We start from the raw sequence: 15,942 nt of genomic DNA, 5'->3' as shown, positions 1-15,942 counted from the left end.
AAAACGAAATTTTCATAAATGCATTTATTAATAGAATAACAATAATAGGTTAATTATAAAATCCTTACAAGCAACTGAGAATATAATATAATATACAGATACTATTATTTTCTAGTTTAAATTATTTATTTCTTATAGTTCTGGAATGTTTGTTGAATAATTTTCGCGCCATCCCGTAGTTGTTGTTCAGAGATCACCAATGGAGGAGCCAGGCGGATGGTTTGTCCGTGCGTTGTCTTGGCGAGCAGACCGCCTTCCTTCATGCGCTTGCAAATATCGTATGCTGGATAATCTGTGGGGAATATTGAGATTATTTATTTGATCGATTGGTATTTTGTCAACGTTGTGTCCAATTTTCAGTGTAAATTTAGCAATATTTATTAACCTTTTGAACGCCAATGACATCTATAGATGTCATGCGCAATCGTGCCCTGTGCGCCAGCGACACCTATACATGCCAAGAAACAGATCATAGATAAATACAAAATAAACATATTAAACCTTTACTTTTACGTGTTTTATTTATACAGTTTATGAACTGAATCCCCAGTTATTACATAATTGTACACAGTAAACAAAATTGCCAAGTAGTTATTCAAATATTTGATGACAAAAAATAACTTAATTAATGGCTAAAAAAGCATGTTCTCTCGCGCCAATGACATGTATACGTGCCTACTAGTGATGTAGTGTAATATTCAAGTAACTTCATTAAAATTTCAGCGAATATTACTCTAATTCGCTTAATTTTTGTAATAACTACAAAAAAAATATATAAGCTTAGTCACTGAGAAAAAAGGTAAATAATACATTCTTTGGTATAATACCATATTGTCTATATTGTGGATATTGTTGATTTGAATATTTTCCTTTTCGCCAATCATGCGCATCTCTAGCACAGTATCGATATGCAATCCCTTCTGCGCGATTGACATGAATAGATGTCGGACTGGTGACGTCGTAAGCGCGTGCCGTGTTGTTAAGTGCGGAAAGTTGTAAAAATATTTTATCGAGTATTGCCGAGAGTGTGAGTGCCTTTATTAGAATATTCTTATGATACAAATTGTCGCTATGTCATATCAAAATATGGTAATTGACCTAAATAGGTACCTACATATAATTAGTATTTGTAATAACTCAAGTATTAAACTAAATGATTGGAAAATAAATATGTAGTTTTAGAGCTATTACGCACTGTCGACCAGTCGCCGGCGACTGGTCGACAGTGCGTAATAGCTCATAATGCAATTCCCTTTATTTAAAGGTAATAGTTGTTTTGATATTTACAAATAAACACTCCACAATAATACCTATAGTTCATATAAACTTAATAAATAAACTCGATAAGTTATAATAATATACAGCTACACATCCCTAATCAGAAGCGAGAGATTATAAAAAAAAGGATGGTTGCCCGCGCCATTGGCATGTATACATGCCAATGGGGCGTAACTGATAGAGAATAGTGCTGTAACTTGCTGCAATTTTATATGTATTTTTGTATCTCAAAAGGTTGATTTTTTTGTTGATAGTTGCTATTTAATGTGGTCTTAAGTTTTTACAGTAGGAGATGAGGTTAAATAAATATTATTTTTGTGTTATAAGCTGTTTATTCAAATATTCAGACGTGAATTATTATGTTTATCGATAACATTTTGGAATCCCTACTATTTTCAAGGTTATCTCATTGAATTTGTGGCTTGGCGTGGAGGGCACGGCGATGCGTTTTTGCTCTGGCGGTCAAAAGGTTAATCAAATAATAACCATAAGTATTTTTACCATGACCAAAATAATAAACATGAGTCGTAAAATGCGATGTAAATATATATATCTAGTTAATTTACATAGATTACACTTAATAATATTATTTAATTGAATAATAACAATTGACTTACTGTCGTGAACATCGATAGCGAACATAAGTCCCCTGCCTCGGATGGCAGTGAGCATGTGTTTTGGGATCTTTTCCAATTCCTCGCGCAATACGGATTCCAATCTCGCTGAGTTCTCAATTAACTTCTCTTCTATTAATACCTGGGTAAAGAAGAAACATTGTTATTATTACGACTGCAACATAAACATAGGCAAGGCATAACCAAGAAAGGTATGTTACTCTTTCACGTAAAAACTACTGAACCGATTACAATGAAATTTAGCACACATATAGAAGGTAACTTGGATTAACACATAGGGTAGGTTTTATCCCGGAAATCTCACGGGAACGGGAACTATGCGGGTTTTTTTTTGAAAACGCGGGCGAAGCCGCGGGCGGAAATCTAGTTATCTAATACAATGATGACGCCAGCTATTAATTACTACTTCTAAACAAACCTATTTAAACTAAAATAACATTAGATAACTTATAAGAATATAAAATAGTTACTTACGCCTTTATTTATAAGTTAAATTGAATTAAATATTAATCATAACATAATTAGGTATGGAAAACGTTTACACGTTGATCTATTTCAGAAATAACCATTAGTTACCATGACGTACGAGTGTGTAACATAATAATTTACATAAATGTGTTAAATACTGTATCGCGATTGTATGCTCTAGAATAAATAAAGGTGCATTTGACTTATTAAATCATTAGTTATGATATATTATACATTATACATACCTTAAGAGCCTCTGTAGCCACAGCACAAGCCAATGGGTTTCCACCATATGTAGATCCATGAGTACCAGGCTTAATTACCTATAAAAATATTAAATTAAAATATTATTGCTTTTATGAAATTCTCCTATTCTTTTTTATATACCTTTCGTCGTAATAAGATCAAAGATTATAATGTTACCTTCGGCCAAAGTACAATTTACGCAAAATTTACGTAATTACTTGAAAAATGCTAATGCTAACTATTTCATAGCATTGTAGAGACAACAATAAATACCTAATCTGTAAACAACCGGCGTAGTAAATCGAGCTATAATTTAATATCTATTGAATTTAAATGCAAATCCAAATACATAGTAGGTACCTAAACTGAGGTCAAGTTTAGTGCATTAGATAGGACAGTGTTTTTGTTACGTTACTTTAATAATAAGAATACCGAAAAATTATTAAAAAAAATTTGCATTAACTTTAATCAACAAGAGTTCAACAACTTCTAAGTTCTATACCTATGATAAATCAGGATCTGAAATCACCATAAAAATGCCTATTCAATTAGATCATTTTTTCTTATGTTGCTATAGTATTATAATATGGGATAACTCACATCCATAACATTATTATTGGCAAGCACAGCTGACACGGGCACAACCCCTCCACTGAGAGCCTTGCCCAAGATAAGCATATCTGGCTTCACTCCCTCGTGTTCCACTGCCAGTAACTTGCCCGTTCTCCCTGCAATTATTGAATTTTATTTAAATTTCCATGACTATTACATAAATATATTTATATCGTCTATGTTTATTGTATATACCTATTATAGCAGTGGTTAAATGATTTAAATCTGCCGTTTTAAGAAAATCTTAGAATCTTCATTAATTGACGAAAAATAATTACGTACAGATATCCAAATTATTTGTTTCATGTATGATCATAATCGTGACAAGAATATGAAACCAGAAAATGCATCGCTTGTGGATTTTAAGAAATTATTTCAGTAAAATATTTGTCACAGTTCCTATGCTACTTACCTAAACCAGTCTGAACCTCGTCAGCAATCCACAACACGTTATACTTAGTACAGAGCTCCCTGACCTTCCTCAAGTAACCGTCATCAGGAATGATAACACCAGCCTCCCCTTGAATAGGCTCTACCATGAATGCAGCTACATTCGGGTCTTGTAGCTCTTTCTGAAAAGTTTATATATATATTTATTTCGACATTTTTTGAAGTGAAAACTTCTTTAGCGGCGTTGGGTATAAAATCTTAAACTCGCGTCAGGACACCTGGCCTGATCGAAAAAGCGTAAGACGGATTTTTGAAGTAAAACTTCTTTAGGCGCGACTAGGGAGTAACTCAGATTTTTTTTCTGACGGAAGTAACGCTTACTATAGTCTGTGTAGTTTCCGCCATTTAAAAATAATAATTCTGATTGGTTGTAAGTATATGTCATATACTACACGCTTCTTGACTTATACGCCAGCTAGTGGCAAATATCATAATCAATTAGGATTATTTATTTTCAAATTCAACAGTTTTAAAAACATTATTTTAAATTGCAAAATTTTTTGAAAATCTCTAAATATACTTGTTTATTTATTACTTTTAAAATAAGTAAATTAAAAATAAAAATAAACATGTTGCGGATTTTAATCAATCTATTTTAAATATTGCTGAAGACAAAGTAGTATCCATAGCAACAGATATGTATATAGGTTGTCATTCAGTTGAACAAGAAGCATATGTACGCCAACAATTTCATAAAATGTCAGTTATTGATACAGGAGGATCGCCTTATGAAATCATATTAGTTCTTAACAAATTTTACATTATTACAACCAATATTGATGTATCTGATGGCTTAGCCAACGGTTGTGTTGGAAAGTTAGTGTATATTGAACGTGATGACAGTGATAACATCATACGCTTATGGCTTGAGTTTCCTGGTAAGATAGGAGAGAAAATTAGGAAAAAAGCTGCCCATCATATTCAAACTCTAAACATTAGTAGAACAGCAGTCCCAATTTTACGAAGATCGTCATCTGTACCAATGAATAGAAATAAGACAATATTTGCAAAGAGAAATCACTTTCCATTAGTATCTGCTTGTGCGCTTACAATACATAAGTCTCAAGGTGGTACTTTTGATCAAATCGTTTATGAATACAATAAAAGTCACAGTCAGCAGCTGTTATATGTAGCATTATCACGAGTAACTGATATAAATGGATTGTTCATTGTCTCAAACACCGATGACAACAAATTTTATCATGGAAGAAAGCGTCCAGGGGGAATAGTTGATTTACAGTGTGAATTTGAAAGACTTTCAAATTCTCGCCTAATAACACAACAGGAAGAATTATATAACCTTGTAAATGAGAGTAACATTACACTATTTTCCTTCAACTGCCAAAGTTTACGTGCTCATGTTTCTGATCTGAATGATAAAGTATTAAAAAGGTCCACATTGCTGTTATTTTCCGAAACTTGGATGAAAAATGACGAACAAATTCTTATTGAAAATTTTTATTGCGTTACCCAATACAAACGACCCAACTCAACTGCTGGTGGAGTAGCTGTATATCATTCATCTACAGATACACTGAACAATGTAACACCAATTCAAAATATTTCACCAACTATATTATCACAAATTTCCGATGAGGTTTCACAAATTGGTGACATCGCCTTGGTTCGATGTGTTAATACGAATGACCAACCTGTGATTATCGTTGTTATTTATATTTCTACAAATACTAGCCTGACAAATATCATAAAATTTATTCATCAGCAATTACTTCACTTCACAATTGAAGGTTCTCGACTTTTAAATAGTAATTATCATGAATTACCGATGATTCTAACTGGAGATTTTAATGTTAATTTTCGCTCTCAGGAATCTCAGCCGTTAATTGATTTTTTAGAAGAAAAATTTGATTTATCTATGAATACTTCTCGACTTCATTCAACAACGCGTTTCGGTACAACGATAGATGCTGTATTTTCAAGAAAAGTAGCAAATTTAGAGAGTAAAATTTATGTTTCACATTATAGTTACCACAAACCTATAATTTCGTACGTAAGAAATTATGATGACATTCAATTACCTGTTTCGAATGAATAATATTAATATAACATTTAAATAATCTTTGTAAAGCACATGAATAATAAATATAATTAAATTATAATATAATATTTATTTATTTAAGTTAATATTTAATCATTTCAGTGATATAATATGTCGTCAACGCCAAAGAAGTTTTACTTCAATCGCGCGTAAAGGTTACACGCACACACTTTTTTTTTTTTTAGCCCTTATATTCCATGCGTAAGACGGATACCATTCCAAAATATCAAACATAGAACGTTAATAATCAAGTTTTCACTTCTGCCGGCACTCCCGGAGTGCAACCCGTCTTTTTTTTCTTAATAGTATGAATATAGTCTGAGATAGAAGAAGTTTCATCGCGGTAAGATATAAGGTAATACCTACATATACCTATATCACTTTCTAGTGCCTCCAAACACAAAAATTATACCATAAAATATGGACGTTGACGTGAAAAATAGTTAAAAAGACAAACGAACACATTTGCGCTTTTCAAATATTTAATAGTAAGGATGAAATAAACTAACCTCTAAAGCTGCAATATCGTTGTACGGAACTAGACTGAATCCTGCCATGAATGGTCCAAAGCCTTCATAGCAAGTAGGATCTGATGATGACGACACAGCTGACATTGTTCTGCCCCAGAAGTTTCCTTCAGCGAAGATGATCTATCAAAACAAATACATAATATACATAGTTAAAGCACACGGAAGATATTTTTTTATGTTCAGCTCAAAACCGTTTTCAATAGAGATATTCTATATACCTACCTATTTTGTTACTAAAAATTTTCCTTTTTATCATACCTTAAATTAACTAAGTCTTAAAAATATTTTTATTTAAAACGCTGCTGATATTAGGAAATGCATATAATATTATCTTATTTTTGACGTGACAACGTCTTATAATTCGATAGAGCCGGATGCACGCACGAAAAAACATGACTCATGCGGCGTTACCTCGCTCTGAGGCGTTCCATGTAAGGCTTGAAGTGCAAGCGAGAGCGCGGAACGAGCGACAAAGAAGCACAATCGGACGTTGTCACGTTCTACTATCGTCAGTAAACCGACTTTACAGACCCCAATTTTTTTTTTTCATAATATTTTCATGTCCATAAAAAGTTAAGGAACGTACCTTAGCTTGGTTCTTTGGTATCTTTTTAACATCGTAGCCCCATTTTCTGGCAATTTTACATGCACTCTCGCCTCCCTCGACTCCAGTGTTCATCGGCAACAGACGATCATATCCAAACAAGTCTGTCATGTACTTCTCATATTCACCTAGCTTATCTGAATAGAAGGCTCTGGAAAGCAGAGTTCGCAAGTTAAAATCAAACATTTGTAAATTGAAGTTTTAACAGTTACATATACCAACGGTCAATAATAATTTAGCTAGAGTAGGTATTATTAATTACCTACACAAGAACATTCTGATCATCAAAAAAGCTTACTAGATTTTTATAACCAATCCTCTGTTGAATTCTCTTCAATTCCAAGATCGAATTACCTGGAGACCAAAGTCAAAATGTCAGCCTGTTTCTTAAGAGCCTGCACGATACGGGGATGACAGTGTCCCTGGTTTACTGCTGAGTAAGCGCTCAGGAAGTCCAAGTATTTATTCCCTTCGACATCCCAAACATATGGTCCTGTAAAAATTATATATGTGTTACGATCTAATTAATTAAAAATATGATGAACGTCAGCTGTAGCTCCGATGGTGGATTGAGACGTTGAGTTATAGCACAGTATGGTGATGTTTGTGAAAATATAGTGGAAAACTGGATCGAATCTTTTGCCTAAGTCAAGTCTGTTCGACTCGTCAACGGATTTGCGGGCAATAAGAGTCTAGCAGAAGCGAAAATATTGCAAAAACGGGAAAAAATATTCAAAAATATTTTAGCTCAAAGCACGATGTAGAATCTTCTCGAATTAATTTGGATCAAACCACGAGGCTAGTATATAGTGCATCTTATTCATGAGTACTTCAATATTGCCATTTAATTAAATAAGGAAAATGTATATATATCTTTTATCAGTGCTTAGTAGCAATATTTTATATCATTTTATTATGATGACCACACAATAACATATTTAGTTTACTTACAATAAAAGTTATTATTTACATCATTCATAATTATTGTATGAGGTTATCTTATCTTGTAAGTTTTGTTTTCTTTTCCAATAAGCAAGAAAACAATAATTTATAAATAGATTTTTATAGACCGCTGTCTTGATATTGTTGGATCTCAATGTCGATAATGCAGTGTTCAACAACCCCAACAATATAAAAATAGCGACTTACTAAAGATAACGCATAGTTAACTACGAAAATAACTTATATTTTTAACCGATTTCCAATAAGAAGGAGGAATATTTATCAATTCGGCCGGTATATTTTTTTATGTATGTACACCGATTACTCCGAGGTTTCTTAATTGAAATGTAGCAAGTAACTTTGATTCACTTCCCGGTAACCGATTGAGCTGAAATTTTATATAAATTGGATAGCGATGAAACATTATCATGACATAGAGCTGATTTGATGATGGAATCGGAAGGTGGCCATAGGAACTCAGTAATTAATTGACACAACTTTATCGAGTTTGGGCTCGTTGGATTCGTGTTGAAAAATACACTAAAAAGTATTAAATAAAAATAACTACGTTAAAAACAACCGACTTCAAAAACGGAAAAGCAAAAAATAAAAAAGATTTGATACTTCCCGTGCACCGACACCAAACCTTAATAGTAAATAGCACATTTAAATAATAACTAGGTATGTACTAATTAAAAATATCAAATCTTTTTTATTTTTTGATTTTCCGTTTTCCGTCCGTTTTTTTGAAGTAGGTTGTTTTTAACGTAGTAATTTTTATTTATTATTTATATACTAATTAATATACAAACTTATTTTTACAAATAAAATTCTACCCTATTACCACACTATTACGGTGCATTTAGGTACCTCAAGGCTCAAACGCACATAGAGCAAGAGCATTCTTTCGTGATCTTTTAGTGTAAACAAAAACTTGTATTCAGTGTTGTTCAGTATTAGAACATTGCATTGAATCTTTTCGAATGCACTAAGAACTTCGAAAGAATGCTCTACGCTTGTTTATGCTAAAAGAATTTGAGATAGTGTAAATGTTATAGGCAAACTCCGAAGCTCCGGCGCTCCTAGGTTGGACTGGTCAATCCTCAGGTCAGACTGAATGACTTAGTCAAAGCCCAAACAAATTGTAAATTTTCGGCCTTTGACTAAACAATTTTCGTCAAACCTGGGAGAGACTAATTTGGTCATATATCGGAGTTTGACTCGTCAAACTCCGATATAGGTATGAAGTGTCTTATCTTCGTATATTTGGAAGCATTTTATCATTTAAGCAGCTTTCAAGTCTTAAGAACCGCTTAACTCTGCCAGTTCTGACACCTGATCGGTCAGCTTACGTGATTTTCACTTTTATATTTGAGATGCTTTGAGAGAATGCCGTGTGGCATTAGGCCCGCCTTTTGTACGATGTGCAATAAAGTATAAAATAAATAAATAAATGCTTTGGAATATACGGAGGTTAGTTTGTATAAGATTAAGTATAAAAAAATAACATTTTTAAAATTTTGATGTTTATTGTTTTAATAATTTCTTAGGTAATTAAAGTGACAAATTAATCATTTTTCTGACATGGTGAGGCATTAATGTTAATTGTTTTAATAATTTCTTAGGTAATTAAACATGTTCAGATCAACGTTTGACCGAGAATTGCAGTCGCTTCTAGGATTGACTAGGCCAAAACCGAAACAGAATAATTTACTTTCGACGTTTGACTGAAAAGTTAGGAGCTCCTGGGTTTGACTAAAAATACTTCAGGCAAAGGGCGAAATTGAAATGTATTTCGGGGATTGCCTGATGGCTTTGGCCAAACCTAGGATAAACCAGTCCTTCCGCGAAGAGACTGTGTATCGGACTTTGACTATAACATAAATACAACGCTGTAGCGTTGTAGGTAAATACATTTTTATTTATTGTAATTATGTATATAGAAAAAATTAACATATTATGTCGAGTTATGACGTAGAATTGTAATTCTACGTCATAACTCGACATAATATGTTAATTTTTTCTATATAATTGCAATAAATAAAAATGTATTTACCTATGTGAATAACTTCCGAACGCCTACAACAACTTGAATACGTAGGTACTAGGTACCTACTTAATTCTTATTTTTTGTGAACGTCAGGACAAAGTATTAAAAAAATCATTGATAACCCGGACCTACCCCAAAGTTTTGACCTCTTCTGATATAATAATATAATGTATTGTGTACAAATAAATTGCCTATAACGTAGATATTCGGTCAAAAAGTCAGATAATTAGTTTAATGAATAAATTTTACATTCTTTTATCGATAATATCTAATAAGTAGGTTTAACTATACATAAGTGTATAATATATTATACGACTTTTATACGATAAGTGAATTTTGTATTCGCTTCATATTTAATATTTATGCAAAACTATTCTGACAGGATTTAATTTTCAATTATAATGAATGATAATATGTAGATATATACATATTGCAGTAATAATGCATAGGTACATTATTACACAGACTTAAATAAAATTAAATATTAGAAACAAAAAATATACCTAGTATCTACCTAAGTTAGGTATATGCAATGGATGTTGAGTTTTATTCTGTAGGCGAAAACAGGCCACTCTTGGGCAGCCGGCAGATCTAAGTGTGATATCTTAAATTTACTCTCATTCCTAAGAATCAATTTTAAATAAAGAATAAAAAAAAAGAATCCGTTTTTGAAAAGATTTTACTATTAGGTAAATAAAATTTACCTTCACCACGGCTGAGGGCGACTGGCAGCGGGGCGTAGTTACGGCAACCATACTTATCTTCTAGCGCGAAGATTTCTTTCGACGAGAGTTGCCTTTGCGCAGCCATACTGTTGCGGGTAAATATTTTAGTGTCTATACTTCTACTGGAGTTTGATTACATATTATGAAATAATAAGAAGCAATAATAAATATTGTAGCTGACTACCTAATAATAATTTAAAAAATGTTATAACAATTTCGATAGAGTCGTCTTGTACCTATAAACGAGGAGAATTTATTTTATATATTCGATCTTTAATTTATTACATTAATTTAATAAATTTACTAAATTAAACAAGTAAGTATTTATTATGTTGTTCGTTCTGAACTTAACACCACATTGTTTACTCACCCCGCCAATCCTTTAAGACCCTTATCAGTGTAATAGAGCAGCTCACAAGCTTTATATATTACTCTCCTCGTAGATAACATTTTATTACTTTTATAGTTAATTAAATACTCAGATTAACGTAGTATACGCTTACTAGTATTAAATCCTTAACAATGTCACTGTGTGACTTTAACGAGTTCAATTCGGTATGTTTGATAAGAAACCGGCTAAATAGCAAATACAGCATTCATTCAAGTGATTAGGTTATTAATATAAAAAAACCGACCTGCTAACCTTGAGGATTCGTACGCTTAGAACATCTATTTTCAACGTGTAGGTGTGGTTTGGGTATGTGCGTTCCGTACAATAGTAAAGTGAACACTGAGTTCATTGAGACGAATTACTTCATAATCACGACAGCTGAATGTATGGAAAAATACTCCCTGTAATTTTACTGGGCTGTTACGTCATTTTGGTCCCCGTGATAACTACCTACAGGCTACAACAATTTCTATAGGTACCTACGCACTGGAAGCGGCAGAGGAACTTTGATTACAACTTGATTCATTAAATTATTCCTATAATATCAATGTATAAAATGGTATAAAGCTAACATAATATTTATTTTCTTAAATTTTGCTCTTCTCAATATTACCTACAAGTAAATACCCTTCTTAATTTTTTTATTTATTTTGTAATTGACGGAAATTTATCTTAACAGACATGTTTATAACTAGCAAAATTTAAACCAAAACTAAACTACGTAGGGGGATGAAAGTCACATTTTTAGCTTTTTTTATGTAACTTCCAAAATACGATGTTTAGGAATGATATTTGTATACCAAAAGATAGTGTAATTATTCTGTTACATAAGAAATAAACGTATTTTTGTGTAATATTATCAGTTGTAGAAATATTTTGTATTTTCACTCTTAAGAAAAATGTGACTTATAACCCCGGGTCAGGGATGGTTGTCACAATGCCTAGGGTAGGTAGTCACATACTAGATAACAGGCAATTTATAAATAGAAAGTCACACTTTGGTCTTATAATTTTACGGAATAGTTTTTAATTAAGAACTCTTAACCAAATGAAACCGTGTCTACGGTCTTTATTTCAGTCTGAATATTAATCAATCACAATTTTAGCAAACAATAATAATCGTGAGTCAATATAGAGTCATCAAGGACAGATGGACTTCCAGCAGGTTTGTTAGGGTGATTTTCCGGTGTTGATTGAAAATTTACGGCTAAAACAAACAACCTCAAAACGCAAATAAAGTCATCTCGCATACAGGGGGCTGGTTAATATGTGACAACCAGCCCCCGAAAATTTGTGACAACGAGCCCCATAACACGTTTTAGGAAAATAATAAAATTGAAAATAAATTCCGATCAACGAATATCTAAAAAACTATACTACGATATTATAAAACACATTTCATCATCATCAAATGCACTGAAAGATTATTACTGTAAAACAAGAACGTATAATTACGAGGTTCGACACAGCAGCACAAAAATTTACTTTTGCTGCGCGAAAACAATAAACACGTATGAGGCCCTCACGGCAGATCGGATTAAAAAAAATTATGAGGCGTGCACTTTTGGATTTTCCAAATTATTTTTTATTTTAATCACTAATGCAGAGACCACCAATTCAATATCTATGAATGCAACATGTCATTTTCCGGGCCTATCATTTTCTTTTTGCCAAATTTTATCATAATCGGTTGAGTTGTTTAGGGGTTACAGACAGAGCTACTTTCGCATAAAATAGAGATCAAATAAAAAAACATTTGCAGAGCACAAGAACCACTTCCTACAAATAATAATATGACATATTTTATAGGCATTTGCAACGGAGTTCAATAGAGTTCATTCCTTACAAACAAATAAGTTATACTTATCACAAGCTGACCTAATATTAATACGTAATATAAACTGAACTGGAAACTTAGATACTATTTGTCTGTAGATATAGTAAAATATTACCTACATGTACACCCTTTTACATGGTGTAGGTACTAAAAAGTTCACAGATTTATTTTAACGAGAAACCGTAACGAATTGGTCTACGACAAGTGATATTAAATACTAGCAAACTATGAATTTTTCTTTAATCTTTAAGTAGGTATCACTAAAAGCTCCACGTTTAATCCAAGGACCGGCATTGTTAAACGGCGCATCCATTTTTATATTTAGGTAGAGATAGGATACTATCTAAGAACTACCATTTTACTACCTATATAAATAAAAAAATTAATTTCAACAAAACAAAAAAAATATCCTCAATTTTCCGGCCTCGAAAATGAACAGTCCATTCAACTATCAAGGTAATTTTCCATGTAGCTTCATTTTGCAGGGACGCCCAACTTTTTCTCCTAACAAATTTTTGTATTGTGATAGTTAACTGCAGGTGTAGCTGGGACGAACTATATCAATGTGACCATAGAAATCTAAATAACAAGACACAATGTGACGATTACTACCAAAAAATGGAAACAGGACAGGTATCCACTTTAATGGAGCTTTTATTGTTAAAATATGTCCAAATAGGTAATAAATAATAATTATGACCAATATTTAACAAAATATTATTTATGATTTGATCATGATGAAAATATAACTATGATTGTTGTTGTTTACAGGAGAGGTACCTAATATAAAATGTAGGTATGTACTTACGAAATTTTGTAATTATTGTAATTCTTGTTATTAGCGGTTTTTCAATGACCATTTAATAAAACCCATATTAAGTAGATAATAAATCTAGAGATTCTTCAAACATTTTATATTATATTTTATCCCAGTAACCCTTGTTAGTTGTTAACTACCACAATCGGGAATTTTTGTATTGGAAAATGTGGGGCGTCTCAATTAAATGTCACTACTTACGGAAAATTCCTTTATCCCTTGGTCAAAACTTCAATTTTTTGTTTTTATTTGATATTTGAATCACGCATAGCTACCTTCTTCAACATCTACCTAAAACTATGCTTTGAAGTCGGTTACTGAATATTTAGTTCAGTAGGTAACTTTCGCAAATTTGTAACTATTCTGCCAGAAGACCAAATAGAACATAAATAGAGACTTGATATTTGAAATTAATCTATAATGTATTTGGGATTGATTTACTTAATACATATTAATTAAGAAACACCTGAATTTATTTATTTTAAATTAATAATATTTATTCTTAATAGAGAGATTTTTTAATTTACACACAGAACTTCTCCAGCAACTACTAACACTAAACACCAAATGCTAGATTTAGACGAACAGATTTTATCTTATTATATGCAACGATGTAGGTATGCTTATCTCTTATCGAGTTTCATTTATTTGAGTAAAAACGTAATAATATTTCATCATTTATTTGACTTTCATGTACTAAGGTAGTACCTACCTACATCTATACTTAGGTACTTACTTATATTATAAAGCTGAAGTGTTTGTTTGTTTGTTTGAACGCGCTAATCTCGGGAACTACTGGTCCGATTTGAAAAATTCTTTCGGTGTTAGATAGCTCATTTATCGAGAAAGACTATAGGCTATCATCACGCTACGACTAACAGGAGTGGAGCCACGGGGGTGAAACCGCGCGGAGCAGCTAGTAATAATTAAAACGGTATTGCATGGTTTATTTCATTTACATCTGCCAAAAATAATTTAAAACATTAGTAGTTAATTCTTTATTATAGGTACTCTTAACCTCTGTAGATATACCTAGGTACCTAGGTTCTAATACCTACCCTAGATACTTTTCACAAAAAGCAACGAAAATTGTATCATTTCACCAGAGCATGATTTATTTATTTTTTATTTTTTTATGTATGTGTGTAAGTACTTACATAAGGTAACGGCACAGTATTACAATATTATTTCCTACAGTAAGGAATCGCCTTTGATGTCGCGCGTTGCCGCCGCCAGCGTAGGTACTTACGCTGCCACACGAAAATACGCTAGGGTTGCAACAAATGGGAAATAAAACAATTGTGATTATTAATATTATGATGAAATCATTTATTCATATGTACATTCAAAATAATTGCGATTATTAAATCTGATGTAATTATTTGTTCATAAATATATAATTACAGATATTGCACTGCTAAATATTATTTACGTGGACACTTTATATTTGGATGTTCTTAATTGTATATTATACCATTTAACTAAGTAATGCATTCGCATTGGGATGTACAATCTGATTAGAAAATAATGAGGACAACATATTTTCACATAGAGCTTTGATTTTAATTCAACAGATACAATTAATACAATCTTTCTGAAATATTGTTTTCTTCTGGGATTTCAATGTAGATTTACATCCGTAAACGGAACAGTTTTTGCGCGCCATAATAGAATATGTAAGTACCTATGTATAATAAAATTATTACACAAAAAATTCGACTGCGTCGTCCTTTCGCGATAGTTAATGCAAACTCAGCGTGATTGCATTAAGCGGCCCGCGTCGCCCGACCCCCCGCCAGTTCCCCTCCGTTTCTCTGCACAAGTACATTCGTCGCCATACTGTAGGAAATATGGTAATACTGTGGTAACGGCACCAGTCGTGGACAAGCATCCAGTAATGGACAAAATAAATATTAAATTTAAATATTAAGACCAAAATTAACGTTACATAATTTGGCAATACTTAAAATAAAAGTTTGGTTCTTAAGCTATCAAAATACGACATTTCATCTTATTCGGCCAAAATGTTTGAAGATGGCAGAACGTTATGTTTAGTTGCTGCGACTCGTTTCGAAGAAATCCGTTTTTACTAAGAAAATCCTTAAGGAAGTAAGGACACAATTTTGGTTATAAGAATTTTTGTATATATGTCAGCAAAATTTGATATTACTTTTATTTATAGTAGTTAAGTGTACGAAATATTACACGATTTAGTAACATGATAGGTTATGTTGTTTAAATAAAATTCATCAGTGTCCATGACTGGATTTAATTCTATGGATATATCCATTTATGGAC

General features: G+C 32.2%; 1 protein-coding gene across 3 annotated transcripts; it reads right to left on the bottom strand.

Annotated features, from left to right (window-relative positions):
* Positions 1 to 9: 9 nt before the first annotated feature.
* On the bottom strand, positions 10 to 14,225 carry Oat (Ornithine aminotransferase precursor). Of its 3 annotated transcripts, XM_089696746.1 has the most exons (11): positions 14,176 to 14,225; positions 10,970 to 11,175; positions 10,579 to 10,685; positions 7,237 to 7,375; positions 6,865 to 7,033; positions 6,258 to 6,398; positions 3,652 to 3,811; positions 3,228 to 3,355; positions 2,627 to 2,704; positions 1,896 to 2,034; positions 10 to 292 (listed from the first exon to the last, which is right to left on the bottom strand). In XM_089696746.1, the coding sequence occupies exons 2-11, from the start codon at positions 11,047 to 11,049 to the stop codon at positions 126 to 128; spliced, it is 1,308 nt and encodes a 435-aa protein (XP_089552872.1). In that variant the 5' UTR covers positions 11,050 to 11,175; positions 14,176 to 14,225; the 3' UTR covers positions 10 to 125. The 3 variants fall into 3 exon arrangements, with proteins under 3 accessions (XP_089552872.1, XP_089552873.1, XP_089552874.1); XM_089696747.1 differs by lacking the exons at positions 10,970 to 11,175; positions 14,176 to 14,225 and adding an exon at positions 11,235 to 11,363; XM_089696748.1 differs by lacking the exons at positions 10,970 to 11,175; positions 14,176 to 14,225 and adding an exon at positions 11,243 to 11,363.
* Between the last annotated feature and the right edge of the window lie 1,717 nt (positions 14,226 to 15,942).

The sequence above is a fragment of the Colias philodice genome, chromosome 6 (genome assembly GCF_061535455.1).
Source record: "Colias philodice isolate Cphi_HAF_F1 chromosome 6, ilColPhil1 Martin Lab GWU primary, whole genome shotgun sequence".
Taxonomy (NCBI): domain Eukaryota; kingdom Metazoa; phylum Arthropoda; class Insecta; order Lepidoptera; family Pieridae; genus Colias; species Colias philodice.
The sequence above is the reverse complement of the archived record's forward strand: the minus strand, read 5'-3'. Positions and strand labels throughout refer to the sequence as shown.